The sequence below is a fragment of the Lagenorhynchus albirostris genome, chromosome 20 (genome assembly GCF_949774975.1).
Source record: "Lagenorhynchus albirostris chromosome 20, mLagAlb1.1, whole genome shotgun sequence".
NCBI classification, from domain to species: Eukaryota; Metazoa; Chordata; class Mammalia; order Artiodactyla; family Delphinidae; genus Lagenorhynchus; species Lagenorhynchus albirostris.
In genome coordinates, this window is record NC_083114.1 from 53237934 (window position 1) to 53265832 (window position 27899).

Below are 27899 nucleotides of genomic sequence, written 5' to 3' on the forward strand. Positions count from 1 at the left end.
AGAACTTGCCTTCTATTTGCAAAAGAAAACATTTATTCTTTTAAAAACGTATATACATTGCCTTACAAAGATAACATGTTGGAGCTGGCCTCAGGAACCTTCCAATGAGCCTTCTTTTATGATTGACCGGGCAAGATTCCGTGCAAGAGCAAGTCTCAGCATTTCCACCTTGGTGGTCTCTACGTCGTCATCCTAAAAGCAAAGAGCCTGCATGAGGCACAGCAGGAAGTTTACCTTCTTTATAGTTCCCAAGACTCTCTAATCCAAAGGTAGTAGATAAAAGGCATACAACATTCAGTAGTATCTTCCAGCAAGTTCTCAATATTAAAAGATGGAGCTGCATGCAAAGGACCACTGTGACTGACAGGAAAGAAAAAACAGACGAGAACACTAGAATCACCCCATTTTCTCCTAAAATAAGCTGGCGTGTCACAGTTACAGGTTAAGAGGTATCTTAAGAGGCATGTGAGTTTGTAAGGGGCCAACATCTCGGGGTGGGGGTACACCTGAGCTAGAAGGAGCCTTTTCTCATCTCCATTGTGGTACCAACAAACTGGAAAAGCTCAGCTGACCTGGAGTTGCTGGGCATCAGGCTCTCCACGCACTGGTCTTCCTGAGGTCAAGTCCTCCAGACATCTCATCAGCTCGTATGTTTGCTCTGCTGAAAAAATCACCTAGGGGAGAGACATTGCTTAGCTTAGCTGCTCCCCAGCCAAAGCCTGCAGTGGTTTGGGCACGGGCTCAAGCCGAGACAGCCTTTCTTGTATCTCACTTGGAGAAGTGTGCTTTCTGTATGCAACCCTGGGAGGGTAGAGCAGCCCCCCATTCTCATTCCCAGCTCTTGTCAGGGTCCTGGGCTGAGCACTGTCAGTAGACAGATGCCACATTTCAAATTAAGTAGTTTTTCTTGTGTAGATATGGATATCCAGAGTGGGCGCTAAAGGGGAATACACGCATGCATGCGCACACGCACAGAAGATCACTGTGGACTCAACCTGTACCTGTTTCTGTTCCAAAAGGGGCAAGGCATCTGTTAGTAGTGTCATCCAGAAAGTACGGGGGGCAATCTGGGACGTCATCAACGACAGGAGAAGAGAAGCAGCATCAACGAAACGCTTCTCCCCATATAACCGGTGGAACTCGCGGTACTTTCCTGTTGAGAGCAGAGCACACTAAGTCACCTCTGACCCTAAACAAAAGAGACCCCAGGCCAGCCTTTCCACAGAGCAAGGAAACTCTTCCAGAGTGGCCTCCAAGCTCAGGGGCCAACAAGACCAAAAGGATTCAAAATACACGCTTAAAAGGGGTTCCAGGGCTTCCCTGGTGGTGCAGTGGTTGGGAGTCCACCTGCCGATGCAGGGGACATGGGTTCGTGCCCCGGTCTGGGAAGATCCCACATGCCGCGGAGCGGCTGGGCCCGTGAGCCATGGCCGCTGAGCCTGTGCGTCCGGAGCCTGTGCTCCGCAATGGGAGAGGCCACAACAGCGAGAGGCCCACGTACTGCCAAAAAAAAAAGGGGTTCCAGAGAGCCAAACCTGGGAGAATATAAGCATCAATATAAACAAGAGTCATGAATTATATAACAGATTGAATAAAATAACCCATAAGGCCATTACTGATGTAAATGAAAGAATAAACGGGGACGAAGAGGAAGCCTGCCATACAGTGGAATGCCAACTATGAAACACAAGGACTGGCAGGTGAGAAAATCACCGGTAGTTACTAAAACTAGTGGGTCAAAGTTTGATGAGAAACAAGACATTTAAATAATCCCAAAGTATCCCTCCACAAATTGTTAAAGGGAAAATCTTTACACGTGACCAAGGTGAACTCCACCAATAAGGGGACGACACTGAGGAGGACACATCACCTCAGTGGAATTGCTGCCCAAATATACAATCTGAGGCTGCTCATGGATAATCCCCAAGTGAGAACATTCTACAAGAGAGCTGCAATGACTCTTCAAAAATGTCAAGATTAAGGAAGCACCAAGAAAGGCAGAGGCACTAACGAGCCATGAAAACTGAATGCATGAACCGAGACAAAGTGAAGGACGTTACTGGGACAACTGATGGAATCAGATACGGATTAGATGAGAGTATTATATCAACGTTGAGCCTCCTGATTTTCATAACTGGTTATATAAGAGAATGTTCTTATTCTTAACAAATACGTGCTCAGGTATTTATGGAGAAAGTCTCCATATAAATCTCCAACTTATTTTCCGACTGTTCCCCAAAAACCTGATTGAGAGAATAAAACAAATGAGGCAAAGTATACATAACTGGTGAATGTGGATAAAGTGCGTATGGGAGTTCCTTATTCTTTACACTACTTTCACAACTTCTAAGCTTGAAATTACCAGGAAATAAAACGTTACCAAGAAATATCCTTTGCAGAGACTGGCACACAGGCTTCTGTGTTTTAGACTGGAGAAGCCTAGAACAGTCCCTCCAATCTCCATAACTGTCCACCTGTGCTGAAGGTCCAGGGGACAGAGCCCAGAGACTCACCCAGGAACGTCAGTCGATCACTGAGCATCATGGCTGGCCCCAGGTTGTCAATGAGATCCAAATCAGAAAAGCAGCCTCGCTCACAGTAATCCCTGAGGAACCTACAAGGCCCGGCCCAGAGGTCAGAGCAGCAGTCCCAGGCCCACCTCCTCAGCCTCCCAACTGCCCAGGCAGTACCCAGGAAGCACACACAGACTGAGCCCACCTGTCTGAGACGAGCGTGGCGAAGGCGGCATCTTTGGCTCGAATGCTCCAAGAGAGGGCGGAGCCCAGGCGATTGTTGCGGACAGCTTTCATGGCCAAGATCTTACAAATGCTGCGAACTTTGCAGGGAAAACAGTAAAGATGAAACTTTCACCCTACAAATCACTCCATTCCTGAACCTGCTGGGATAGGAGCAGCTTCCCAGCTCCTCTGAGCTTTACACGGCTTCTCTGTGGGCTGCAAATACAGTCTGGCCTGCAGAACTAGGAACTTCGAGGTTTATAAATTGTCTCCTGGCAGGACTGGCTTTGTGAGTGGGTTTCATTTCAGGGGTGGTAAAAATCTTTGTATTGCTCCCCACAGGTCAGCGCCTCCATTATCTGTCCACATGCTGAAAATGCTACCATCCTTTGGGTCTTGAATGCTATATGCTTTCAGAGACGGTCATAAACATGCAATGCCTCTGGGAAGAACAACAACTTAGGTTTTTATCATTTGACGCTGAGGGGGAGGAGAAGGGGCCACCATCAGCACCGTTCCCTCCCTGTGCTCTCCCTGAGCCACCTCCGGTCCTGCTTCCCCACCCAGCCAGCCTTAGCCAGCAACAGCAACCCACCTGGGACAAGTCACCTCGCACCTGCCCCAGCCTGACCTCTGGCGAATGCATGAAAGAGTGGATCAGGACCTTTATAACCAGGCAATGGGCTCGACTGCTTCTAGGTGCCAACGGATCCCTAGCTCTTTGTCCCTCCGCAATGACGTTCCTGTGTTTTGGTTTACCTCCTGGCACCCAGTGCCCAGACGCTCTCCAGGCTGGCTCACACGGCATGAGCATAGAGGGTACGCTGGGAGGACAGCCAACTCACCTTGCTCAGTCATCTGCCGCTGCTCGCAAACCCGCAGCACCTTGAGGGCTTTCTGCTCTGTGCTCAGAGGGATCCGCTCAATATGCAGCTCCAAGGAAACTCGGCCCAGCTCAGGGCAGTAGTCAAAGTAATCCACCCCCAGCTGCCACAGGCTGCACAGGTCCAAGGAGGACAGACGTGAGGGCCTGGGGCTTGGGAGTTAGCACCCAAGGCGGCTCCTCCCCCGGACCTTGTAGCCTTCAGGGAACCAGACGGGAGAGAACACAGTCCAAGCTCCACTGGCAGCAGCCGCCTGCTGAAGAGCACCCCGCTGCCACCCCACCCCCTTGGGGCCGTCCTACCTGTGATGAGCAAAGAGTCCTGAGGCGTATTCCAGCAAGAGGAACTCTCTCATGTTGGATCCAAAGCTGGAATAAAGCATAACATGGGACCAGGACTCTGGGCCTGCTCTATTCAGGGCCCCCTTCGGCAGCCCAGCCTCCCTTCTAGGCACTCGGTTCAACCCACCCTCAAGAGCCTGGATGGCGGCAAGAAGAGGGTTGGCATGGCCATGGCGTACTTACTAGAGGTTGTGCGACTGGAGGAGTTTGCAGTGATCCAGCAGGTCTGTCAGATGGGCCACAAACCACCAGTTGCTCAGGGCGATGCTACAGGTTCAGACACAAGGCCAGACTCAAAGTCAGGATGAGAGGGCATGGCCCACACGAGTGGAGCATAAGCAGGAACCCCACATGTCTTTTGCTTAAAAAGGATGGCAGGGACAGAGGCAAGCTGGAATCTGTCTGGAAGCACAGACTGAGAAGTTTCTGCCCACTAGGTGGGGACTAGTAACAGACACTGAGAAGGACATTCAACCCCCAAAGCAGCAGCCGATGATACATTTCAATGGAGAACGTCACACAGAAAATGAAAAAACATCCAGGAACCCAATTAGATATAGGAATTGCGGACACAGAATAACATATAAGAAAAGGACTGAAAGGGACTTCCCTGGCGGTCCAGTGGTTAAGACTCCGCACTTCCAAAGCAGGGGGCACGGATTCAATCCCTGGTCGGGGAACTATGATCCGCATGCCATGCCACGCGGCCGGTGGTGGGGGAAAGAATAAAAAAATAGAAAAGGACTGAAAGATTGGTGGGTTTTGATTCTTAATGAAACATGGAATTCAAAAGAACATTTTCTTTTGTACTGGAATTTGCTGTTAATTTTTCTGTTTCATAGTTTTGATTAGTGTACTTTATGAACACAACTATATATATTAGGATGTCACTTAAAAAACCATCTTGTGTTATCTATTAACTTTGTTATCTATTACTACTTTGTATAAAGAAATTATTTTTTGTTCGGTTACATGATTTGTAATTTGATTTTATTGGATATATAATCTGACACATAATGGAAAGTCAGAAGTCCTTCCCCAAACCACATTTTAATCGAAACCTAGAATCATCTGTAGCCCTTGTTAGAAATGACATTTCCTAAGGCCCTCTGAAGGTCTGATTAAATTTTTTTTTATAATTTTTTTTTTTTTTTTTTTGCAGTACGCGGGCCTCTCACTGTTGTGGCCTCTCCCGTTGCGGAGCACAGGCTCCGGACGCGCAGGCTCAGCGGCCATGGCTCACGGGCCCAGCCGCTCCGCGGCATGTGGGATCTTCCCGGACCGGGGCACGAACCCGCGTCCCCTGCATCGGCAGGCGGACTCTCAACCACTGCGCCACCAGGGAAGCCCTGATTAAATTTTTTACATCACCAACTTTTGTAAACTCTCTAGCATCATTCTGTATAGAGTAGACTATGCACTTACTGTCAGTGTGCGTACATCATTTTGAGTTGTATTTTTCATTTGTTACTTGGTGTAGGCCTTCCTGTATCTGTATATAATGCCTGACTATTTTTTAAATCTTGGGAGAGGGAAAAGAAGCTTTAATGGTTCCTTTCTGTAAGGCAAGATCAACCCCAAGTAAAGTGGAGGGAGCAGACCAAGGCAATACACTGTCCCAGGCGTAATCATTCACTAAGGTAAACAGTTCTGCTTTCAGGATATCAAAAGAATGGGGATTGGTTTACACTGAATTACTGGATAAATGTTTAAAACTTTTGCCTTGATCTCAGGGATACGGATACTACGATACTTCATCTGCTCCAGAATTCCATCATTATGGAATGTCATTTGGCCTCCCTAAATTTCATATGTTAGATACATTCCAGCTTTACTAACAGCTATGCATATGTATCTGACATTCAAAAAACTAAGCCAATTCTCAAAAACGCTTGTATTTCTACTACCACTTTCGAACACTAAGCTCTGTAAGTGCATACATGCTATACAAAGCATCACGCTCCAGTGCGTTTTGTTGTTGCTGCTGGCTGTGCCTCTCCGCTCGAGGGATCTCAGTTCCCCGACCAGGGAGTGAACCCAGTGAAAGCCCCAGAACCCTGACCACTAGGCCAACAGGGAACCCCCTTTGCTCAAATTCTTACAGGGTGCTTCCTCGGTCCAGGATTGCCTTTAACGATGACTTTCGTAATTTTGTAATTCTGCTGCGTTCCTTCTTGATTTTGTCCTTTTTAGACAAGAGTCCCAATAAATCCGGTATCTCTTTATGACAGGCCCCTAAACAAACCCTGACTCGCTGGACGTTTGTTCCCTTAACTGTTCTAATTTCGTCATAGGTCCTTTACGTATCAAGTTTTTTTTTACTTGGTTGCGCCAGGTCTCAGTTGCGGCATGCATGTAGGATCTAGTTCCCTGACCAGGAATCGAAGCTGGGCCCCCAGCACTGGCAGCGTGGAGTCTTAACCACTGCGCCACCAGGGAAGTCCCGATAATTTAAAAGTTTAAAATACTGTTATTTCATTAACTAGAGAGCGATTTAACGAAGTGTGGCAACTGGACCTCACGGCTGCCCCTCAGTCGGTCACTTGCCTCTCTGTAGCCCTTTCATCTATAAAATGGAGTAATTGTACCTCTTGCCTACCTGGACTGTTTCAAGAAAAAAGTGGCAAAACAGAATAAACTGCTTTAAAAAGATTATTTTTGAACAGTATCTATATAAATAAAACAACAGTAAGCCTGAGCTTGAAGCTGACACTAACTTGTCCTCTACTTAAACTGCTTACCAACAGCTACACAGCTGTGTCCACAGGAAAGCACTGCAAACTGGTTCAAATCCAGTCCTGCTACTCAATGACTGACCACTTCACTTCTTTTAACTTCCGCTTCATTGTCAAAGTGAAGGAATTATAATGGTCAGTACAGTGCTTTGAGATTCTGGAGCTATCTTCAGAGTTATGAAAAATTCAAATATAATAGATGAAATCAGAAATGACCAGTCCTAAGAATAAAATATCATATAAGGTGAGAAAGTGTAAACTGAGAAGATGTAAAAACAAGCTGCCTCCTCACATATAAAATCACGCACATCCCCCACCCCTCCTAGAATAAGTTCTATGTAGAAAAATTAGTCATGAGGGTTGTCTGAGCAGAGGGCTGAAGGATGAGAAGGAACCTGCCAGAGGAAGACAAGGGAAAGGAGCATTCCTGAAATAGAGGAAACAGCCAGTGTGAAGGCTCAGCGGTGGAAAGTAAGCTTGTCTCGTTCCCACTTCAGAATGAAGCCCGTGTGACTCAAACTTCAAGGCAGGTGGAGGCCAGCTCACTTAGGGCCTTGTGATGAGAAACCACTGGGACAGTAAACAGGAGAATGACGTGGTTTAAGTTTTTTTTTTTTTTTTTGCAGTACGCGGGCCTCTCACTGTTGTGGCCTCTCCCGTTGTGGAGCACAGGCTCCGGACGCGCAGGCTCAGCGGCCATGGCTCACGGGCCCAGCCGCTCCGCGGCATGTGGGATCTTCCCGGACCGGGGCACGAACCCGTGTCCCCTGCATCGGCAGGCGGACTCTCAACCGCTGCGCCACCAGGGAAGCCCATGGTTTAAGTTTTAAAAGATTACTTAGGCTCTTCTGTGATGATGGACAATACAGAGACAGGTGATAGTGGGAAGCCAGCAAGGGGCCACCTGTTAACAGTTCAGGGAAGGGCTTCCCCAGTGGCACAGTGGTTAGGAATCCATCTGCCAATACAGGCTACACGGGTTCAATCCCTGGCCTGGGAAGATCCCACATGCCGCATAACAACTAGGCCCGTGTGCCGCAACGAGTGAGCCTGCGCTCTAGAGCCCACGATCCACAACTACTGAGCCCGCGAGCCACAACTACTGAGCCCGTGTGCCACAACTACTGAAGCCTGTGCTCCACAACGAGAAGCCACTGCACCACAACCAAGAGTAGCCCCCGCTCGCCACATCTAGATGAAGCCCGCACACAGCAACGAAGACCCAATGCAGCCAAAAATAAATACATAAATAAATTTATTTAAGAAAAAACAGTTCAGGGTAACAGTGATGGTGCTGGGCCATGCCAGTGGCTGCGGAGGGAGCAAGAAGTAGCTGGTTGTGAGATATATGGCTGTTTTTCTAAAAAATAAATGTATTTACTTATTTATTTATTTTTGGCTGCGTTGGGTGTTCGTTGGGCTTTCTCTAGTTGTGGCGAGCGGGGGCTACTCCTCGTTGCTGTGTGCGGGCTTCTCATTGCGGTGGCTTCTCTTGTTGCGGAGCACAGACTCTAGGTGCGCGGGCTTCAGTAGTCGTGGCACGTGGGCTTGGTAGTTGTGGCTTGCGGGCTCTAGAGCGCAGGCAGAGGCGCATGGGCTTAGTTGCTCCACGGCATGTGGGATCTTCCCGGACCAGGGCTTGAACCCATGTCCCCTGCATTGGCAGGCGGATTCTTAACCACTGTGCCACCAGGGGAGCCCCAAGATATGTTTTCAAGTTGAGCTAATAGGACTTACCAATAGACTGGTTAGTGCTTAAGAACTCAGTAAACCGTATGGACTTTGGTAAACGACCACTGAGGCCAAGAACTAATGAAAAGGCTTGAGTGACTGAGACTGGAAGAAGTGCTAAATGAAAACGGACACCAGGGTCTTGTGCAAGTCTGAACAACACAGGTTTTGGATGTTCACACACATATAAAATGGAGAATTCTGAATGCAGGCTCTAAATGGAACAAGTGAACAAGCTCATTGGTCAAAGATGTTCAGGGAAGACTTAAATTAGCTGCTCTGGGGTGGCCTCTGCTGGAAAAGGGAGAACTCTGGAGCCGGGAAGACCCGCGAAGGCCTATAGTGAAGGCCCTACCCTGGGTTAACAACTGTAACCCTCCAATGGACTGTTTGCCCTGCACTGGGGCTGCTGTCACCCCCTCATGCCAACCCCATGTCCTGCTCTTCTGGTGGCTCTACAGCAACCACTGCCTCTGACCAGCCAAGATCTGGTGGCTGTGGACCTTCTTCTATGAATAGAGCGTAAGGGTCTGTACACACCGCTCTACCCTGAAGCCAAGGTAATGGGCTGGGCCAAAGGTCTGACAAGAAGATTCTAGATTAGGCAAACATTAAACTGGATCTCTTCTTAGTTTTTGAAGGAAGACCTATTTCCTTTTAGTTCGATACTTCTGGAGGACTTTAAGAGCACCAGGAAGATGCCATCTTGCCTAGCTCCCTGTGGAGTGTGTACCAGTTCCTGTTTTCCTTTTGCTGGACAGCAAGAACTAGCAGCTGCAAACCAGAGGGGAAGAAACGAACCCTTGGAGGATTCCCAACTTCTCCTTTCAGCTGTGGGGATAACAGGCAAACACGTGGCCCTTCAGCAGGGGCTGATGAACTGTGGCCTCCAAGGGCCTCTATGCTCTGCTTCAGGATCCCTCTCTGCCCCTTAGGGCCTGGCATAGTTGACATGGGGGTAATCAGGTGCCCCTACAGAAAGCTCCCTTCTAGCGCCTTGAGAAAGGATTCCCCTCATTCCCCTTTCACAGGGTAGTCAGGAACCCAGCTGACATCACACCCAAAGCAGCAAGGCTTTCCTATACCACCAGCCCACTGGCCCAACCCCAGACAGACACACCCCTCTTCCCTGGGAATCGAGCTTGGGCCTGACTGGTACAACACGTGAGAAAGCAGGTGTTCACGAGACCCCAGATCCAATCCTTCCCCATCCAAGAGGGCATTATGTCTAAAACTGTGCTACTCTCTCTGAAGGTACTTCAGCCCTTCTTCCAATTCGTGGATGAGGTCCCGGGATTTGCTTTTCAGTGCCTCTTTCAGAATAGGGTAGGAAGTAGCTTCCCGATCAGAAAAACCCAAACTCCTAGATTCACAGCTAACAGAAATACCTCAGATCCTTTCCTGCTTGCCGGAGCAAGAGACACCCAGACTGAGGGGCTGCAAGCCTTACCCTTCCTCAACTGGCATAAGAGTGATGCCGTTTTCTGTGGCGTTCATAAAAGCCACTCCTCTTCATTGGCATGTCCTTATCTTTTCCTTCTACTGCCACTGAAAAGAACAAGGTATTTTCCCTTTTTATTGTCCCTCCTCCTTGCTCTGTTCAAATCTGTTTTGATCTTAAAAATCCAGATGTGGCTTATGAAGGAAGCCCTGGAAGAAATAACCCACTGCTGTTTAGACAACATATTCAGGAATGCCTATTACTTCAAATTATAGGCAGAGTCCCTGACAAAGCCAAATAACGATGCGCGAGCGCCTCTGCGAGTTACTCTCACTAACCCTCCATGCAGATGCCACGCTGGCCGCCAGCCACCATCAGCTGAGTTCTATAAGTCATCTTCCAGCTCCACTAAAGTCCCTATTTCACAGGTTTGTGCAAAAAATACTGACACAAAGCCCCTTTTCCTTTCTCCAAATCTAACGTCATTTTCCTGAAGCCCTGGCTTGCTTTCGGCCAAACAGCAAGAGTAAGGTAGGGGGTAAGACCTTCCCACCGCCCAGATCTACTAACAAAGATCCAGTCGAAGTCGGTGAATCCGATACGCGAGCAAGGCCATCTGCTCCAGTTCCCAACCTTCTCCCTTCTCCAAGTCTTTGGTGCAACACCTACTTTTCTGGGCTGGACAAGAAGAGAGGGTACATTCTTTCTGACTTACTACACATGGGAATTTCTGGAAAGCTTTACCTTGGATTCAGTTTCACATTCCCTTTCCTGCCTTGCTGAAGGTTCGGGGAAAGGTCTGGGGAGAGGGCTGATACAGAATCCCTGCTCTGAACAGACCCAGCCGGGAGCCCAACGGTGTGGTGGCTCTTGGCTCACCAGAGTGAGACTGTTGAGAAGTCCCTTAAGGTGGCTGCATGTCCATCAGGTTCCAAGAAATAAGTCTGCTGGCTGTTTCCGGATTTTAAATATCAAAGTAATTTCCTGCAACCTTATTTTAAGTAAACATCCCTGAAATGCAAACTGTTATAGACACGTTAGCCCTCCAGCCTCAGGAAGGCCCTCAAGCTTGTCCAGAGAGAAGCCACTGTCTACCTAATGTGGCAAGAAGGTTAAGACACCAACAAGAAGGAACAGGACATCCTAGAAAAGGATGGCAGTGCTGGCTGCGCAACACTGTGAATGCACTTAACTGAACTGCACACCTAAGAGGGTTAGAATGGTGATGGTGCAGCAGGTCCTACCTGCACTCCTTGATCACTTGGTGGATGTCAAACTCGAAGGCTGCCATCAAAATGTTGTCCAGGGGTTCTGGGCTGCTCTCACCTCCCAGAAACAGGTCAAGGCTGGACTGTGGAAAGGTGGTGACCCATTCAGTCGCCAGATGGAAGCAGAGACCCAGGGGGGCAGGCAGCGCTGCTGCATAGGGAACACTGGAGCAGGGTGATGGGGTCCTTCAAGAAGGGGCCAGAGGAAAGGTCCTGCCTGTTCTCCAGGGAGGTTCAACTCAATGAGGCCACACGGTGAAAACGACCCAGCAGGGAGCAGAGCCCCCAGGAGCCCTACTCCCCACCCCCACCCCACGGAGCTCAGACTCACCTGGGCATAGAAGTGCAGGTCCATGGGTTTTACTGTGGGGTGAGAGTACAGGAGCCGGGTTACTAGGAAATGATACCAGTTACTCAGAAGCTCCTTCTGCTCCAACAGCGCAGCTTCATCTCCCAGCATGATCTGAGAAGAGAGATGCTTTCCCTTAGGTCTGGGGGTGACTTCCCGATAATGCTCCTGACCTCGACTGGAGCATCTGGTTGGAAAGCTCTCTCCTTCCCTCAGAGCCAATGAACAGCCCTGTCTCAGGAGGACATGTCGTTGCTGCACTGGATGCCACAGCCCCCGGGGGAAGCCAACTTGGACCCTGGCCTGGACTTGCTTCCCACAGACCTTGCAGAGAGACTCGAGGTGAGGACTGGAGGCGAACGTGCCGTCCTGGAGGTGCCGCTCACATCCCTCGTGCCAGTGCTGCCACTTCAGCTCCAGCTCCGTTAGTGTCTGAGTGTTACCAGGCTACGGGAAGAGACGCAGGGAGATGCCATCACCGCACAAACCCCTTACACTCATTGAATGAACCCACCTCCACGACCCCGAAGAGCAGGGCTACTCGCACATACGCTGAGAACAGGCATGGTCCGCATCAGGTCCCCAAGGATTCGGCACATGCCTGCAGAGGTGGGGCTGGTGTTGGCTTCCTTGGAGAGCATCTGTCGGGCCTCATCCAGCCGGCCCTGCAGCACCAAGACGGTCACCTGGGAGGGTACCCAAGAACACAAGCATTCACGGAGGCTCGGAAGCCACTCCCCTTAGCCCACACTGGCTTCCTAGCCTTGGAGAAACGTGATGGTTCCCTCCCTCCAGAGGTAATGCAATTCATCCAATCTCCCAGTTTTAACCTATACCATGCTTTTCAAACTGCACGTTGTAACCCATTGCAGGTTATGACCAACTTTTAAAAAATAAATAAAATAGAAAATAAAAAATACCAGAGTGCATCAAATAAAGTATTGGCTCATAAACGTTTCAGTTCAAATACATATACGTATATATACAAACGCTCAGTATAAATACAGTTGATCCTTTCTATTCAGATTCCATATTTGTGAATATGCCTACCTGCTAAAACTTATTTGTAACCCCAAAGTCAATATCCATGGTGCTTTCACCATCATCTGTGGACATGTGCAGAGGGGCAAAAAATTTGAGTCACCTGATGTGCACATTCCCAGCTGAGGCTGAACGAGGCGGCACTCTACATTCTGGTACCAGCTCTTACACTAAATTAGTGTCTTTCTGGCGATTAGTGCCACATTTTTTGCATTTTTGTGCTTTCTGTTGGGCCCCCAAGCGTTGTGCTGAAGTGCTGCCCGATTCCTAACTGCAAAGGAGGCTATGACATGCCATACAGAGAATGTATGTGTCAGATAAGGAAAGAGAACATACGTGTTAGATATACGTGTTCATTCAGGCAAGGATTATAGTGCTGCTGGCCATGAGTTCAATTTTAATAAATCAATAATACATATTAAATAAGGTGTCTTGAAACACAAACATACACAAGATTATAAATTGATCAGCGGACAAAAATGTTGTGACCAGAGGCTCGAAAGAACCCTGTAATTCCCCTACAAAGAGCGATGGTTCAGTAATCGAGAGCTCAGGGTTCCAGGCAACTTTATAGACCATAACTATCATGAATAATGAGAATCAACATTATATACATGCAAGTATATACATAAAACATACACAGTAAAAGTTCTTCCATTAAGCCACGCTCAGAAAAGCCAAGGATATATAACCTGACAAGTCCCCAATTCCTCTCTCTAGCCTGGACTTCCTTCTCTGAATTCCAGACGTGTATATCCTACTGCCAGTCAATGTCTCCACTTGGCTCTCCTAGGCATCTTGTTTAACATGCATGACAGTAAACACCTGGGCACCTCCAACTCACCAACCCACATTCTTCTATTTCTTACACATCCAATCCATTAGCAAACCCTACCACTGTATCTTTAAATTGTACCCAGAATCAAGTCACTTCTCACCATCTCCTGCGCTCAGCTCCTACCCTTGTCCAAGTTGCCACCTCTGCCTGGTTTAGGACCTCAGCCTCCAAACTGGTCTCTCTGCTCTGCCTTTGCTCTGCTCTCAGCAGTGTGGCCAGAGGACCCTTTGAAAACGTAAGTTAGATCACAGTGCTCCTTCGCCTGACTCTCCAAGGTCCCCGTCACCCCATCTGACTCAGGAGTAAAATGGGAGCTCTAACCTTGCCCATCAACTAGCTCATACATTTATGCCCTTCAACGAATTTAATCATAGCAGCCATGTGGGGTAGGTGTTGTTATTATCTCCATGGTACAGAGGAGGGAACTAAAGGCTGTTAAGTAGCTCATTCAAGAGCTCACAGCTGGTAAGAGGCAGAGCTGGGATGCTAACCCGGGCAGTTTGGCACCACAGGCCATGTTCTTACCACTCAGCTACGCTGCCTCTCTAAAAGCTAAAGCCCTTACCCCTCCTCGCCTTCTTCAGGTCTCTGCTCACATGTCACCCCACAAGGGAGGCCTTCCTTGACACCCCTACTCTAGCACTCCTGATTCCCCTCCCTTGCTTTATTTCTCTCCACAGCACTTCACTTTTACACATGCTACATGTTCGACTTGTTTCTGTATTTATCTCCTGTCTCCTCACCCAGGATGTAAGCTCCGTAAGGGCAGGAATCATTGCCCTCTTTGCTCATGGTTGTTTCTGCAGTGCCTGCAAACAGTAGCACTCAATAAATACTCAGTGAATGAATCAGAGGCTCAAAATCTAGGCCCAATGATTTCTGAGCAAAGTCTCTCCCCATTACCTGCACAGATCTCCTGGCACCAAAAGGCCCAGGAACAGCCTCGAAGGTGACAACTCCTTACTTGAATTTCAGATTTTATAAGTCTCCATTATTCAAGTCAACCAGCAACCTCCTCCCTGCTCCCTCCCAACTGCATCACAGGTCGGTAGAGGTGACTGGGAAAGTACTGCTCTCACAGAAAGAGAATACATACACACAGGCTGACTTTCAAAGTGATAATCCAAAGTGACTCTGGGATCATCAATGTCTTTGTTTTGTTTTTGTTTTTTAAATATTTATTTAGGCTGTGCCAGGTCTGAGTTGCAGCACGCAGGATCTTCGTTATGGCAATACAGGCTCTTTAGTTGTGGCATTCAGAATCTTTAGTTGCGGCACACGTGTGGGACCTAGTTCCCTGACCAGGGATCAAACCCAGGCCCCTTGCGTTGGTAGCACCGAGCCTTAGCCACTGCGCCACCAGGGAAGTCCCAAGGTCTTTGTTTTTAATAGCTTTACTGAGTTACAATTTATACATTATAAATATTCACCTGTTTAAGTGTATAATTCGATGAATTTTAGTGAGTTCCCAAAGTTGTGCACCATCACCATAATCCAGTTATTAGAACATTTCTATCACCTCAAAACAACTCTCATGCTCATTTATATCAAACCCCTACCCCAGCAGCTATCCATTGGTTTTGTATTATCTTCATGCTTTCTAACCCTTAGATCCACAAAGAAATCAAAATTCCCTTCTCACTGCAAAGTCTACAAAGCATTATTTTTCTTACATGATAATTTAGTTCAAAACTCTCCCACAGAGCTTCCCTGGTGCTGCAGTGGTTAAGAATCCGCCTGCCAATGCAGGGGACATGGGTTTGAGCCCTGGCCCGGGAAGATCCCACATGCTGCGGAGCAACGAAGCCCACGCATCTAGAGCCCATGCTCCGCAACAAGAGAAGCCACCGCAATGAGAAGCCCACACACCGCAACGAAGAGTAGCCCCTGCTCACCGCAACTAGAGAAAGCCCGGGCACAGCAACAAAGACCCAACACAGCCAAAAATAAATTAATTAAATAAATAAATTCATTAAAAAGGAAAAAAAACAAAACCTCTCCCACGGAGCAGGGAAGAAAAAAGACCTAAGCACGTCTCCGTAATTGCAGACTCAAAGAACCAAGTGCACACAGGGTCAGCAGGCAAACCCTCAGGCCTGCCTGTGAGCACAGGGAAAACAGAATATAAGGTGGAAGGCAGGGAGGCCCAGCCTGCATGAGGATCTTACCAAGTTCCAGAATCTCTCGTGTTTGCTTGGATTCTCACTACCCAGAACATCTGCCGACAAACTGTCCACCTCACACACATGCAGTTGGACCCAGTCAAGGAGGTGAAGAAGAAGAGGGCCGGCTGGAGGGAAAAACTCTCGTCACACACAAAAGCAATAAATTCCACTTTCCCAAAGTACAGACAACGTAGGACACACGAGCTGACTATGTAGGAAGTGTTTTATCCCTCTTAAGTGAGCACACATGTGGTCCTGAATAAAGGGCTGAGCTAGCAAATGGACTTTTATGGAATGCTTCCTCTGGCCAGGCAGCTCCACCTTTCACTGACTCGTGGGAAGGGTTGGACATGAGACCCAGACCTCACCACCCCACCACCCCTCAGATTCTTCAGAACTACGCAATACTCACTGGCTATGTAAGTCATGGCCATATAGGGACTGGTGCCAGGTATGCAACAATGATAAAAACATAGCGACAGCCCTCAAAATCTACTGGAGGAGGCGGGCACATAAACAACTAATTTTAATTTCAAGTTGCTCCGTGCTTTAGCAGGAGTATGAATAAAAAGCTATGACTGCAAAGAGACTATCAATACACGTTTATAAATAACAGTAAACATAAACCATAAAAGAACGCAAAAAAGCCTGTAGCACCTCCACAGAGAGCCCACTCAAGCCAGGATACCGTACTGGCCACAATTTAATTCAAGATCAACAGAATAATTCGGAGTGGACCATTAACTTGTAGGGTTGCCCCTGCCCCAATCACTAGTGAAAGAATTGTCAAAGTGACTTTGCCGCCTACCACCTAATTCCTCTTCATATCCGTAAAACCTTTTTCCTTTTTAAAATTTTAAACAACAGAAATGTATTGTCTCACATTTCAGGAGGCTAAAAGTCTGAGACTAATGTGTTGGAAGGGTTGGTTCCTTCAGAGGCTAAGGAAGAACCTGTGCCACGCCCCTCCCCTAGCTTCTCCTAAAAGTTTCTTAAGCTTGACCAGTCCATGATATAAATATCGACCACCCCTTTCGCACGCTAGTTTAATATTGTTTTCTTGGTATTTTTCAGGGGTCACCTGCCTAAGAGTTTAGATTTCAGAAGACTGTCTGATTCTTTTTGCAGTATCTGACGAAACAGCAGGCTTCTTTGGGTATCATGTAATACTTTCTGATGGTTACGTTGATGAAAAGCAATGAAAAGAGCATTCTAGGCAACAAAACACTCATCACAACACAGAAAAGGGCAGGGGGACACCTTTGATGCTGTGACAAGATGATTCTGTGCTCACCTGGGGCTACTTCAATAAAAAGAATCTCACAAAGGTTCCAAATGAGCTCCATTGCTGACAGACTGGAGACCTAAGGAAGAAATGGAGACAAAGTTTTGACTGAAAACATTCCTGAGGATTTTTCTTAAAGCAAAGAAACAAAGGATAGCTTGAAACACCTCATGGTCATTTATTAACTCAACATCTACTGACTATTCCTATGGCAGGGCTTCCCACAAGGCAGCCAGTGAGAGAATTTTAGGGGGTGGGACACAGACTAATATTTTCTATTTTAATGGTTGTGGTTTTAGTTTAACGTGCATTAGAAAAATATAACTAGCTCATTACACCCATGATCTTGATGAATATTATGGTTTAGGAAGAGGCTTTGAGTGTAAAGGGAGAGATGATTTTTAGAAAAATATTCACTAAATAATATTACAATATATAGATACAGCAAAGATTGTCAAGTTGGTATTCAAGGGACTGACATTTAGGAAACAGTCTATTAAAAAGCAAACCCGGGACTTCCCTGGAGGTCCAGTGGTTAAGACTGCGCACTTCCAACGCAGGGGGCGCAGGTCTGGGAACCAAGATCCCATGTGCCGTGGCCAAAAAAAAAAAAACACAAACCCAATATAAGACACCAAAATAAATCGGGTCTGGACCCTGCCCTTAGGAATATGCAGTATTCCCTCCCCCATCATTCTTCTGTGCAAAATCACAGAATACCTTAACCATAAGGAAAAATAAATGTTTTGATGACAGAGATAATGCACCAGTCCCTATTCACTACTGAGTTTGAACAATATCAAAATTCTAACCAAAGAAAGAGAAGTCTTTAAGTCATCTTCCAACTAAAGTTAAACAACCGGCAGCTTAAAAATGTTGGGTTCATTAGCTGAGTTCAGTTTATGAGACTAACCAGGGATTCCAAAAGCTTAGCTCACTATCTCAGGTGACACAATGTGGTTAGGATTTATATTTCCCGTAAGAGTTGAAAACTAATACAAGTATTTACCAAGCACATCCTTGTGTTCCAATGTGCGAGGCCTTGAAGGGGGCACTGGCAAGTTCAAGATGATTCTTACCACCCCAAGGAGTTGCCTATCTACCTGGAAAGAGAGACTTCTGCAAAACCAGTGATTGCAATGCCACTGCAGGTGGGTGCTGAGGATGTAGCTGGACATAAAGGAGGTACCAGTACAACAAAAACCCCTTACCTGGATGCTAAACTGGCGGTCACTGGCTGGATCTTTACCAGCAACTAACAAAACACAAGACATTTTAAGTGAGCACTAAAACTTTAGTCTTACTGTTATAGCTTCACATATAAGTACTGTGGCTTGTGCCTTCTAAGACCATCCATTTTCACTATAGATTTTTTGAAAAAGCCTTCACAGCTCTGTTGTAGATGAATGATCTTAAACCAAGGCCTTCAAATTACAAATGGCTCTTTCAACTACAATACAGCAAATGTAGACACCACCATGTTATATAAGACTCTACCCAGCATCTAGGAGTCACATGGCTCTCGTGGTTATTATGACTTTAAATCACCAAGGTCAAAGAACTGGGAATGTGATTATCGAAGATCTTGAATTTGGCCCTTCAGCCTCATATGTGTCAACATAGTATATTCTAATTTGAAAAACGTACTCAAGACAATTGCCAAAAAATTAAGGATTATATAAGATGGGAAAGTAGGAGTTTTGAACTGGAATGTCAATCAGATTTTAACTTGTCGTATTTATAGCAAGATAAATCCTTCAACTATTATCACATACAAACAAAGTCCTTACTTGCAAGCTGGTGCATTTCCTCCAGGCATGCTCTTATGACTGATCGGTAGTTTTTACTCACTCGAACCAACCTAAAAACAATGAAATGACATAAAAGACGAACCTGGAACAGTTTGTGGTGATAGAAAGTAAGGAACATCTTGTGAAGATAGAAAGTATAAAAAAAAAAAAAGATAAGAAGTTGCTGAAAGACAGGAGCCAACTTGAAGGAGCTCCTAATGACCAAAGCTGAAACAACTTGAGTGACAAAATAAGTAAAACACCACATAACCCACTGACTAAAATAAATATCCTTGAGTCCACACTGATATTAATAGTTGCAAATGAGACCCACTGACAGACCCTAAAATTAGTGGCTGAAATTTGAGGAGAAATGGGATTTGCATAGTCGCAAGGTTTCTCCCCCAAATACTTATTAGTTACACAGGGAAAGATGGTAACTTTACAGTACAGAAACCACATTAACCACGCAATCAAGGTCAACAACAACATAAGAAGGCCTCAGCGTCATGAACCTCATGATACGATGTACTGAGAAGGACATATCACACCATTTCTGTGGTATTCTTGCTAAAAATGCATAACCTCTGTCCAATCAAGAGAAAGCACCAGACAAACCCAGGACAGTTTTGAGGGACAGTCTCCAAGACAATTGGTCAATATTTTTCAAAAGTGTCAAGGTCATGAAAGAGATGAGGGAGAAAAAAACTAAATGCAATCTCATTTGGCTGCAGAAGAGAAAAAAGGACATTAGTGGAAAACTTAGTGAAATTCATATAAGGTCTTCACTTAATCATACTGCATCAATTTTTTAAAAAATTAATTTTATTTTTGGCTGTGTTGGGTCTTCATTGCTGTGCGCGGGCTTTCTCTAATTGTGGCGAGCAAGGGCTACTCTTTGTTTCGGTGCAAGGGCTTCTCATTGTCGCGGCTTCTCTTGTTGTGGAGCACGGGCTCTAGGCGCGCAGGCTTCAGTAGTTGTGGCACGTGGGCTCAGTAGTTGTGGTGCACAGGCCTAGTTGCTCCACGGCATGTGGGATCCTCCTGGACCAGGGCTCGAACCCATGTCCCTTGCATTGGCAGGCAGATTCTTAACCACTGCGCCACCAGGGAAGCCCCATACTGCATCAATGTTTAAGTTTCCTGGTTTAAATACCAGTAATGTGGTTATGTAAGATATTAACATTAGAGAAGCTTGGTAAGGGACGTACAGAAATCTACTATCTTTGTACCTTTTCTATAAGTTTAAAATTAGTTCAAAATAGAGTTCTTCAAAAAGGAAATAGCAGATTGTAAAGCAACTATACTCCAATAAAAAATAATTTTAAAAAAATTTGGTAGAAAGGGTTCTACAACTGAGCAGGTGGCAACAACATCATCTCTCCATCATCACCATAGGCTGTTTGAGATAGGAGAGACCTCACAGGTCTATCAGTCTGGGTCTTTGTTTTGGAAACGATGCAAAAGAAGCCTAAATCATGGGGTTTCCCTGGTGGCAAAGTGGTTAAGAATCTGCCTGCCAATGCAGGGGACACGGGTTCAAGCCCTGGTCCGGGAAGATCCCACATGCCACGGAGCTCCTAAGCCTGTGCGCCACAACTACTAAGCCTGCACTCTGGAGCCCACACGCCACAACTGCTGAAGCCCACACGCCTAGAGCCCATGGTCCGCAACAAGAGAAGCCACTGCACCACAACGAAGAGTAGCCCCCGCTCGCCGCAACTAGAGAAAGCCCGCACACAGCAACAAAGACCCAACGCAGCCAAAAATAAATAATAAATTAATTAATTAAAAACTTTTAAAAAAGAAGCCTAAATCATGCTCTAAACACACACACACACACAAAGGAAATAGAACAAAACAAACAGAAAGCAATTGGCTATTAGTTACCAATATGCACATCCTTAGCAAGAAACATTAGTTCTAAATGAAGAAACCTAAAGGCCACCTACTGGCTCCATTTATTTTCATTCTTATTTTTTTTTTTTTCTTTCTGGCTCCATTTAAAGATGAACAGAAGGGCTTCCCTGGTGGCGCAGTGGTTGAGAGTCCGCCTGCCGATGCAGGGGACATGGGTTCGTGCCCCGGTCCGGGAAGATCCCACATGCCGCGGAGCGGCTGGGCCCATGAGCCATGGCCGCTGAGCCTGCGTGTCCGGAGCCTATGCTCCACAACGGGAGAGACCACAACAGTGAGAGGCCCGCGTACCACAAAAAAAAAATCAAAAAATAAAGATGAACAGAAGCTACGATGGGGGCAGCAGGAGGTGAAGCAACTTGCACACACTGTCTCACCTAATCCTCACTACTCCTTACCCCCTTTCACAGTCAAGATTCAGGCCCAAATAAATAACTCACCCAGCCAAGAAACAAGGTAATATGCTGACCCTCATGCACAAAATAGGAGCTACCATCCCACCATCAGTAGGATATTTACTAATTTATTAATTCAGCAAACATTTTAGAGCACCTACTGAAAAGACGAACGAGGAGATCTGGGAACAGAGGGCCCACATAAATAAGACGGGGTCCCTGCCTTCCAGGAATTACAGGACTTCTGACATATTTTTTCCTTGGAGTCGTAATAGATTTCTCTGAGTTATCAATATTCTGTACCAGAGCCTCTTGTCACCAGTGATCTCTCACATACAGACACATACATAGACATACAGACACACACACGCACGCACAAACGCGTGCGCGCGCTGACCAGGGTATCCTCCAGGGTGATTTATTTGTAAAATGCTTATCAAGGAAGTGAAATACTGTGACACTGTGGTTAATAATAAGACATATAAAACTGGTCTTCGGGACTTCCTGCAGGGTGTGAGGGCTCGATCCCTGGTTGGGGAACTAAGATCCCCCATGCTGCGCAGTGCAGCCAAAAAGTAAAAAAAAAAAAAAAATTAAAACTGGTCTTCGTCCCCAGTCCGTGATCCACAGCTCCTAAAATCTTTGAAAATTCCTAAGTGATAAGAGTGCTAGAAGCATCTTTTGTTCCAAATCTGGGTGGCTCCTGGATGAGGGCTGGTCACAAGAAAGACCAAGTCGTAATTAGAAACTTGAAATTTTCAGCCCTGTCCCTGACTTCTCTAGAGAGGGGAGAGGGCTGGAAATGGAGATAATAATTGATCATGCCTACATGAGGAAGATTCCATAAAATCTCAATAGCATGGGGTTTGGAGAGCTTCCAGGTAGGTTAACACATCCATGTACCAGGATGGTGACACAACCCAGTTCCAGAGAGACAGAGGTTCCTGCACTTGGGACCCTTCCAGACCATGCCCCGCATACATCATCCGGCTGTTTTTCTGTGTCCTTTCTCATATCCTTTAACGAACTGGTAAATGTGTTTCCTTGAGTTCTGTGAGCTGCTCCAGCAAATTAATCAAACCTAAGGTGGTCATGGGAACCTCTGATTTATAGCCAAGTTGGCCAGAAGCTGTGGGTAACCTGGGGACCCACTATTTGTGATTGGCATCCGAATGGGGGACAGTTTTGTGGGACTGAGCCCTTAATTTATGGAATCTGATGTTATCTCCAAGTAGACAGTGTTAGAATTGAGTTGAATTGTAGGATACCCAGCTTGTTTCAGAGAATTGCTTGGTGGGGGAAAAATCCCAGACATCTGGTGTCAGAAGTGTTGTGAGGAAAACACAGGAGGGAAAAAACTGTCTTTTTGTTGTTGTTTTTTTCAATACAGATACCAACACTGTCCATTCCCTAACCGTATGAATGGACTCTAAGAAAAACCTAACACAGGGGTTCTCAAAATCCACTGTGCTTAAGACTCACCTAGAGATTTTAGGATCCACCCCTAGAAACTGTGGTGATATGAGGTGGGGCCTAAACAAGTACCTGACCCTGATGCAGTTAACTCATGAACCACACTCCAAACAATTCTAGTCTATAAATAATACAAGTTTTCTGGTCTCTTCACAAAAAAAATGCTTTAAAAATAATTCTTTAAAGACAAAACAAAACTCCCAAGAGTGGAACCTCATTCAATGACTCTCAGGTGCTTGTCTGGCTTAAATTTTATTTTTTGGAGGGTAAGTGAAGGAGGAATATAAACAAAGCAGCAGCCAGTAAGTCAATCAGCAGCCACTCGCACATTCTCTGTAAGACATTTCCATCCATGCCCATTTATACTGTCCACTAAAGAGGACACAAACTAGAACCAGGAGTCCCTGATTTCTCCAGGAGAGCCATCCATCATGCAAAAGGATAAGGATGCATGTCATGCGGTTTCCCACAATTCAGCTCTGGGCTGCAGCACCTATCCGCAGCCTACTTACTGAGTTTTTCTGGATTTTCCAGTCAACTCTTCTTCAATTCTCTGGAGGCCCACAAAGATTCCATGGGATTCATTGAAGAGTTTTCTCAGGATTTGAGAGTAAACATCCTCATTCTTTCGGATTATATGGATAAAGGGGCAACCTGGCATCATGTCTGATTTTTCTGAAACAAAACAGAAAAAAAATTTAACACTTATCACCATCATCCTCATGAAAGAACCCACTCTAAAAACTCTGAGTATCTAATTACAAAAGCTTCAGCTTCTTTGCTACTGATTTCACTTATTAAAAATGATATGAATTATCATTTATCCACACGTGAATTTTTACTTTTCTTTCTTTTGATCGCACCACACAGCATATGGGGTCTTAGTTCTCCGACTAGGGCTCGAACCTGCACCCCCTGCAGAGGGAGCATGGGATCCTAACCACTAGAATTCCCCACACATGAATTTTTTTTTTTTTTTTGGTGGTACGCGGGCCTCTCACCGCTGTGGCCTCTCCCATTGCGGAGCACAAGCTCTGGGCGCACAGGCTCAGTGGCCACGGCTCACGGGCCTCGCCGCTCCGCGGCATGTGGGATCCTCCCGGGCCGGGACACGAACCCGTGTCCCCTGCATTGGCAGGCGGACTCTCAACCACTGCGCCACCAGGGAAGCCCCCCACACACATGAATTTTTAAACACAAATGTTTACTCTCAGACTTTACTCCTCAATTCACTGGCATATTTTGTAATGACCTTTCACCTCCATCAACTGAAATATACTAGAAAAAAAGAGTAAACTCACTTAATATTAGCCTATGTAATATTCAGTAAACAAGATAAACCTACAGCTGAAGTTTTATATAACATCAAAGTAAATATTATTTTTATATTACTTTTTTACTGCCACTACTCCTAAAACAAAGAATCAAGAACTGACTAAACTATTTTGCAACAGTGATGAAAAGGCTCTATAATGATAAATTATTAGCCACCAACTTGTGGAAATTTCTTATAAACAACTTCTCAAATAAGTTGTGATAATGTTCAATGGCTTGTCTTCAAAGTCATTTCAATAGATATAAACAAAAACAGAAAGAAAACCTTGAGTTTCCAACAATCGAGGATAAGCCAGAAATGTTGATAAGCTCTCCTATTAAGTAGGAAAAGGGCCATCCAGACCTAGTCACCGAAGTTTCTCTTCTGAGCAACTTCCACAGCTCTGCCAAACTTGAGATCTTCAATAACAACAGATTCCATAAATATTTAACAACATTAGGGATAATTTTTTATTTATTTATTTACTTATTTGGCTGTGTCAGGTCTTAGCTGCAGCTTAGTTGTGGCATGGGCTCTAGAGCGCGGGCTCAGTAGTTGCAGTGTGTGGGCTCTCTAGTTGCGGTGCGTGGGCTCTAGAGCGCAAAGGCTTAGTTGCCCCGCAGCATGTGGGATCTTAGTCCCCTGACCAGGGATTGGACCCATGTCCCCTGCATTGGAAGGCGGATTCTTAACCACTGGACCACCAGGGAAGTCCACGTTAGGGATAATTTTTAACTATAAAATCAAGAAAAACTACATTGCTTAAAACTTACATGAACTTCATACCATGTAATCTGCCAAAATTATATGACCTTCATTAGCTCAATCTGCTCCTTGTAAGAGGAGAACCTCCACATTTGGATAAAGAATGTTGCAAATATTACAAGAAAAATCTCTTCAGCATTTTCTGAGATTTCTCTCTTGAAAAGGAGAAAGGAAAATCAAATATCAAGATTTCAGTTTTACCTTGCTACTAGAGGGAACCAGTATTGGAAAGGTAAGATCCATGTCTGATACCTAATGGAGCTTAGAGAACAAAGCCAAGGACAAATCATTTTGCTCTCCAGCTCATTTGTGCTATGTATTAACAGCCTACGAAATTCAATCAAGTTCACGATGCTAACATAAAGGTAAGGGCTATGACATTTGCAAAACTTCACAATGAGGGCACTATTATAAAGAGAATTAGTAAAAAAAAAAAAATTAATTAATTAATTAAATTTAAAAAAAGAGAATTAGTTACTCTGGACAAAAAGGAAAAAAAGCTTCACGTATTCAAATATAAAGAAAACCTTTCTTTAACACTGGAAGACCATTGTTAACCTTTTTTCCTGGACTCAAAATCTGCCAGGTCTCATAAATCAATGAAAATCTTAAATAGCTACATAGTTTCAAAAATGAACAAAATAAGTGCAAAATAAGTGCAACTGTTTCATATTTCAGCTAGTCATACCTGAGAGAAGGAAAAAAAAACAAATGTGCCAAGATAGATAATCTAAAAGAAAAGAAAAAAAAAACTACCTTTTTTGTTGAAAGACGTTTCACACACCAGCATCTCCCCTGGACCCCAGTCAAAACACATTTGCTTCTTCTGGGAATTCACTCCCGGAATCAACTAGTAAAAAAAATAAGGCACAGAAATTGTTATTCTTCCTAAAGGCTTTGCTTTCAAATTACTTGCAGGTATAATCCTAGAAGCCAGTGGTCCTGAAAGTTATTAAGTGCTAATCTATGAACACAGCTGAGTGTGACTGAGCAGCCCTGTCTGTTAGACCCTAAATGAACAAGTGAATTTTGCTAGGCACATCAACCCAGCCCGTCACTTCTGAAGTGTTGATAAAAAGGAAAGCTACACCCCAATCAATTACTATATGGTAATTCAGTGATCTGTAGTTCAGAAAAAGGGAAGTTAAAAAAATTAAAAAGGAATTGAACTGTTCGTTACTCACTAAAAAGACAGAGACCTCCAATCCCATGGCTTCTGTGTCACATCTTTTATGACTTGATTTTTTTTACTCCAACTCAGACCAATCCCTCTAAGTCTCGGCTTCATAAATCCAACTGCCTAATCCACACCTTTATGAGCTGTCTAACCTCTAGAGCTATATCCATAACGTCAAGAACCAAAAAAGGAACTCTTGATGCCCAAACCTCATTCCACTCCCCCAGTGGGACCAAGCCTTTCCCAACCGTTAGGAACAATCCTTGTAATACTCCGCTTTCCCTCATCACCCACTGAGTTTATTTTAGCTAAATACGCATCTGTCCTATACCCCAGCAATTCCATTTCTAGGTATTTATCTGCAAAGTAACAACCAAAGAAAGACAACAAGAACTGCAACTTATATTTTTAAGCGCCCTTGACCTAAAAAGATAAGACCACTGGCCTAGAAAAACTGCTCAAGATTATTCTCTCTCTGAATCTACACTTAAACATCCCTGAATCTGCTAATTACTAACTGGCCTTCATGTGCCTTGATAAGAGGAAGCAGCTGTGTGAAGAGCCGGCACAACAACTGCTACACAGGTGACAATGGTTTTCAGGGTTATTCATCAGCCTCCTGAGGGTGTGTTCAGCGTAAGCCCAAAGAGCAGACTAACTCTCAAACACCCACGTGACTGAGTTCGAACTTGCAGAGTTGAAGTTCAGATTCTAGACCACGCAGTTCTGCCAAGATCATGCCCCCCTGAGAGGCTGTGTCCACAAGGCCAACCAGTTTCCTACCTGGTCTCCCCAACACCAATGTAAAGCTGGGTTATCACAGGTCAACCATCACTACTGGGGGCAAAATTAAGCTTAGATCATTTTCATTCCATTTATAAATGCATGACTCATTGTCATGGTTCAATAACAAAGTGGCTCTCCTGGGCTGCACAGGGTGCTGGGAAGGTTTCCCCATCCAAAGATTCGGACATAAGTGAAGGAGGGAAAAGATAACACGTAGTCTGTAAACGTTCCAGTGATTCCGATAGCCTAATTTTTCACGCCGGAAACACTGACATAGTCCTTGATAGACATTTAATATTTAAGATACTTTATATATGCATTAAAAGTTAACAATCTATAGCATATAGGAGTAAGCTTTATAGAGAGTAACAACCCACGTTAACTGCTATTTGAGATCTCATGTCTCTTTTTGTCCAGTTAGCTTTGAAATGACTTCTATTTTCAGTTTTTGGTTCTGTCAGATACTGCTTTGCGATCTGATGGCTTTAGCTGAAAACTGAAGGCATCTTAACCTTCTAAAAAGCAAAAATACAAGGTCAGGCAACTTGCAGTTTAGTGGGGCTTATAGGTTACCAAGAGCTAAAAGATGCAGAACAAGCCTAAACGGACAGAAATATTTGACCTAGTCAGGAAAGGCTTTCCTGACAAAGAGGCTACTGGAGCTTGCATGTAAGAAATGAACAGGATATAAACCTAAGAGAGAAGAGATCCCAGGCAGGGGGAACAGTAGGTGTCTCTTATCTAACAACCATGAATCTCTTTATAAGCATCGTAGATCACCCACACCTGACATACTCTCTTGAAAGTTCAAATACAACTGAAAGGAAACAGAGCAATAAAAGCAAGAATAGTCGCCCGAAAGAATAATTATATCTAGTAAACCTTGGGCCTGCTCAAGCAAAGCCAAGCTCACGGCGTTGCGATGTGAAGCTTAGCTCGGCTGAGAGAAAAAAGCCCCAATTCCTGTGCTTGGTTCAAGCCCGCTCATTAAACCATTAGCCCAAAAGGAAAACCCAAAGAAGTAGGAAGGTCGGGAAGACAAGGGACGGAAAGGGATGGAGTGGGGCCTCCAGGGCCAGGTATTCTGGGTATACAAAGGGGCAGAAACCCAGCGACCACTGCGACCCAAACACGAGTACCTAGTTAATGGGACTTCTGGACGATGGCAATTGTACTGAGGGAAGGGGACGAGCACCTCGCAGGCGGCAGAGAGATAGACAAGCCTGCAGGGACGAAGCGGACCCAATCCTCGGACCTAGAAGGCAAACAGTACTGTTCGGGGCACCCTTACAGTGACTGTCGGCTCGCCATCTAGCTCCTCCATAGCGCAGCACCTCACCGCCCGGAACTCGCAGGGTAGCCAACGCTCCCAGCTCGGGCCTCCCGCTCCGAGCCGGCTGCGAGAGAGGACCCCGTCCGAGCACCTCCCGAACTGCCTGCAGGGCCAAACCTCCAACGCCGCAGG

The 27899-nt window shown here is 45.6% G+C and overlaps 2 protein-coding genes across 10 annotated transcripts in view; one reads left to right on the forward strand and one right to left on the reverse strand.

The window, feature by feature from the left end:
* GGA3 (golgi associated, gamma adaptin ear containing, ARF binding protein 3) overlaps positions 1-12435 on the forward strand; it is a 28129-nt gene extending 15694 nt beyond the window's left edge. The window contains exon 17 of one of the 5 annotated variants that reach the window (XM_060135163.1): positions 10146-11696. In XM_060135163.1, coding sequence (XP_059991146.1) covers positions 10146-10364 — 219 coding nt within the window. In that variant the 3' untranslated portion in view covers positions 10365-11696. The other 4 variants (XM_060135169.1, XM_060135167.1, XM_060135164.1 and 1 more) reach the window with 4 other exon arrangements.
* Positions 14-27848, reverse strand: NUP85 (nucleoporin 85). Of its 5 annotated transcripts, XM_060135175.1 has the most exons (20): positions 26432-26485; positions 25228-25321; positions 24480-24626; positions 22904-23066; positions 18607-18677; positions 18028-18071; positions 16826-16895; positions 15535-15656; positions 12039-12173; positions 11812-11934; positions 11470-11601; positions 11115-11221; positions 4147-4230; positions 3925-3990; positions 3584-3735; positions 2719-2836; positions 2514-2614; positions 1002-1153; positions 573-674; positions 14-192 (listed from the first exon to the last, which is right to left on the reverse strand). In XM_060135175.1, exons 4-20 carry the CDS (start codon positions 23053-23055, stop codon positions 91-93), a joined length of 1833 nt encoding a protein of 610 aa, XP_059991158.1. In that variant the 5' UTR covers positions 23056-23066; positions 24480-24626; positions 25228-25321; positions 26432-26485; the 3' UTR covers positions 14-90. The 5 variants fall into 5 exon arrangements, with proteins under 5 accessions (XP_059991158.1, XP_059991155.1, XP_059991156.1 ...); XM_060135172.1 differs by lacking the exons at positions 24480-24626; positions 26432-26485 and adding an exon at positions 27726-27846; XM_060135173.1 differs by lacking the exon at positions 24480-24626 and having other exon boundaries at positions 26432-26477.
* Positions 27849-27899: the final 51 nt, after the last annotated feature.

Bases quoted from the DNA above. Each gene is read 5' to 3' on its own strand.
- NUP85 (XM_060135172.1), bottom strand. From the start codon at position 27,758: ATGGAGGAGCTAGATGGCGAGCCGACAGTCACT. The intron at 18,072-18,606 runs GTAAGGACTTTG...GTGTTTTGTTAG, and splicing joins GGAAATGCACCAGCTTGCAA to TTGCTGGTAAAGATCCAGCC. The intron at 2,615-2,718 runs GTGGGCTCAGTC...CGGGCCTTGTAG, and splicing joins GCCACGCTCGTCTCAGACAG to GTTCCTCAGGGATTACTGTG.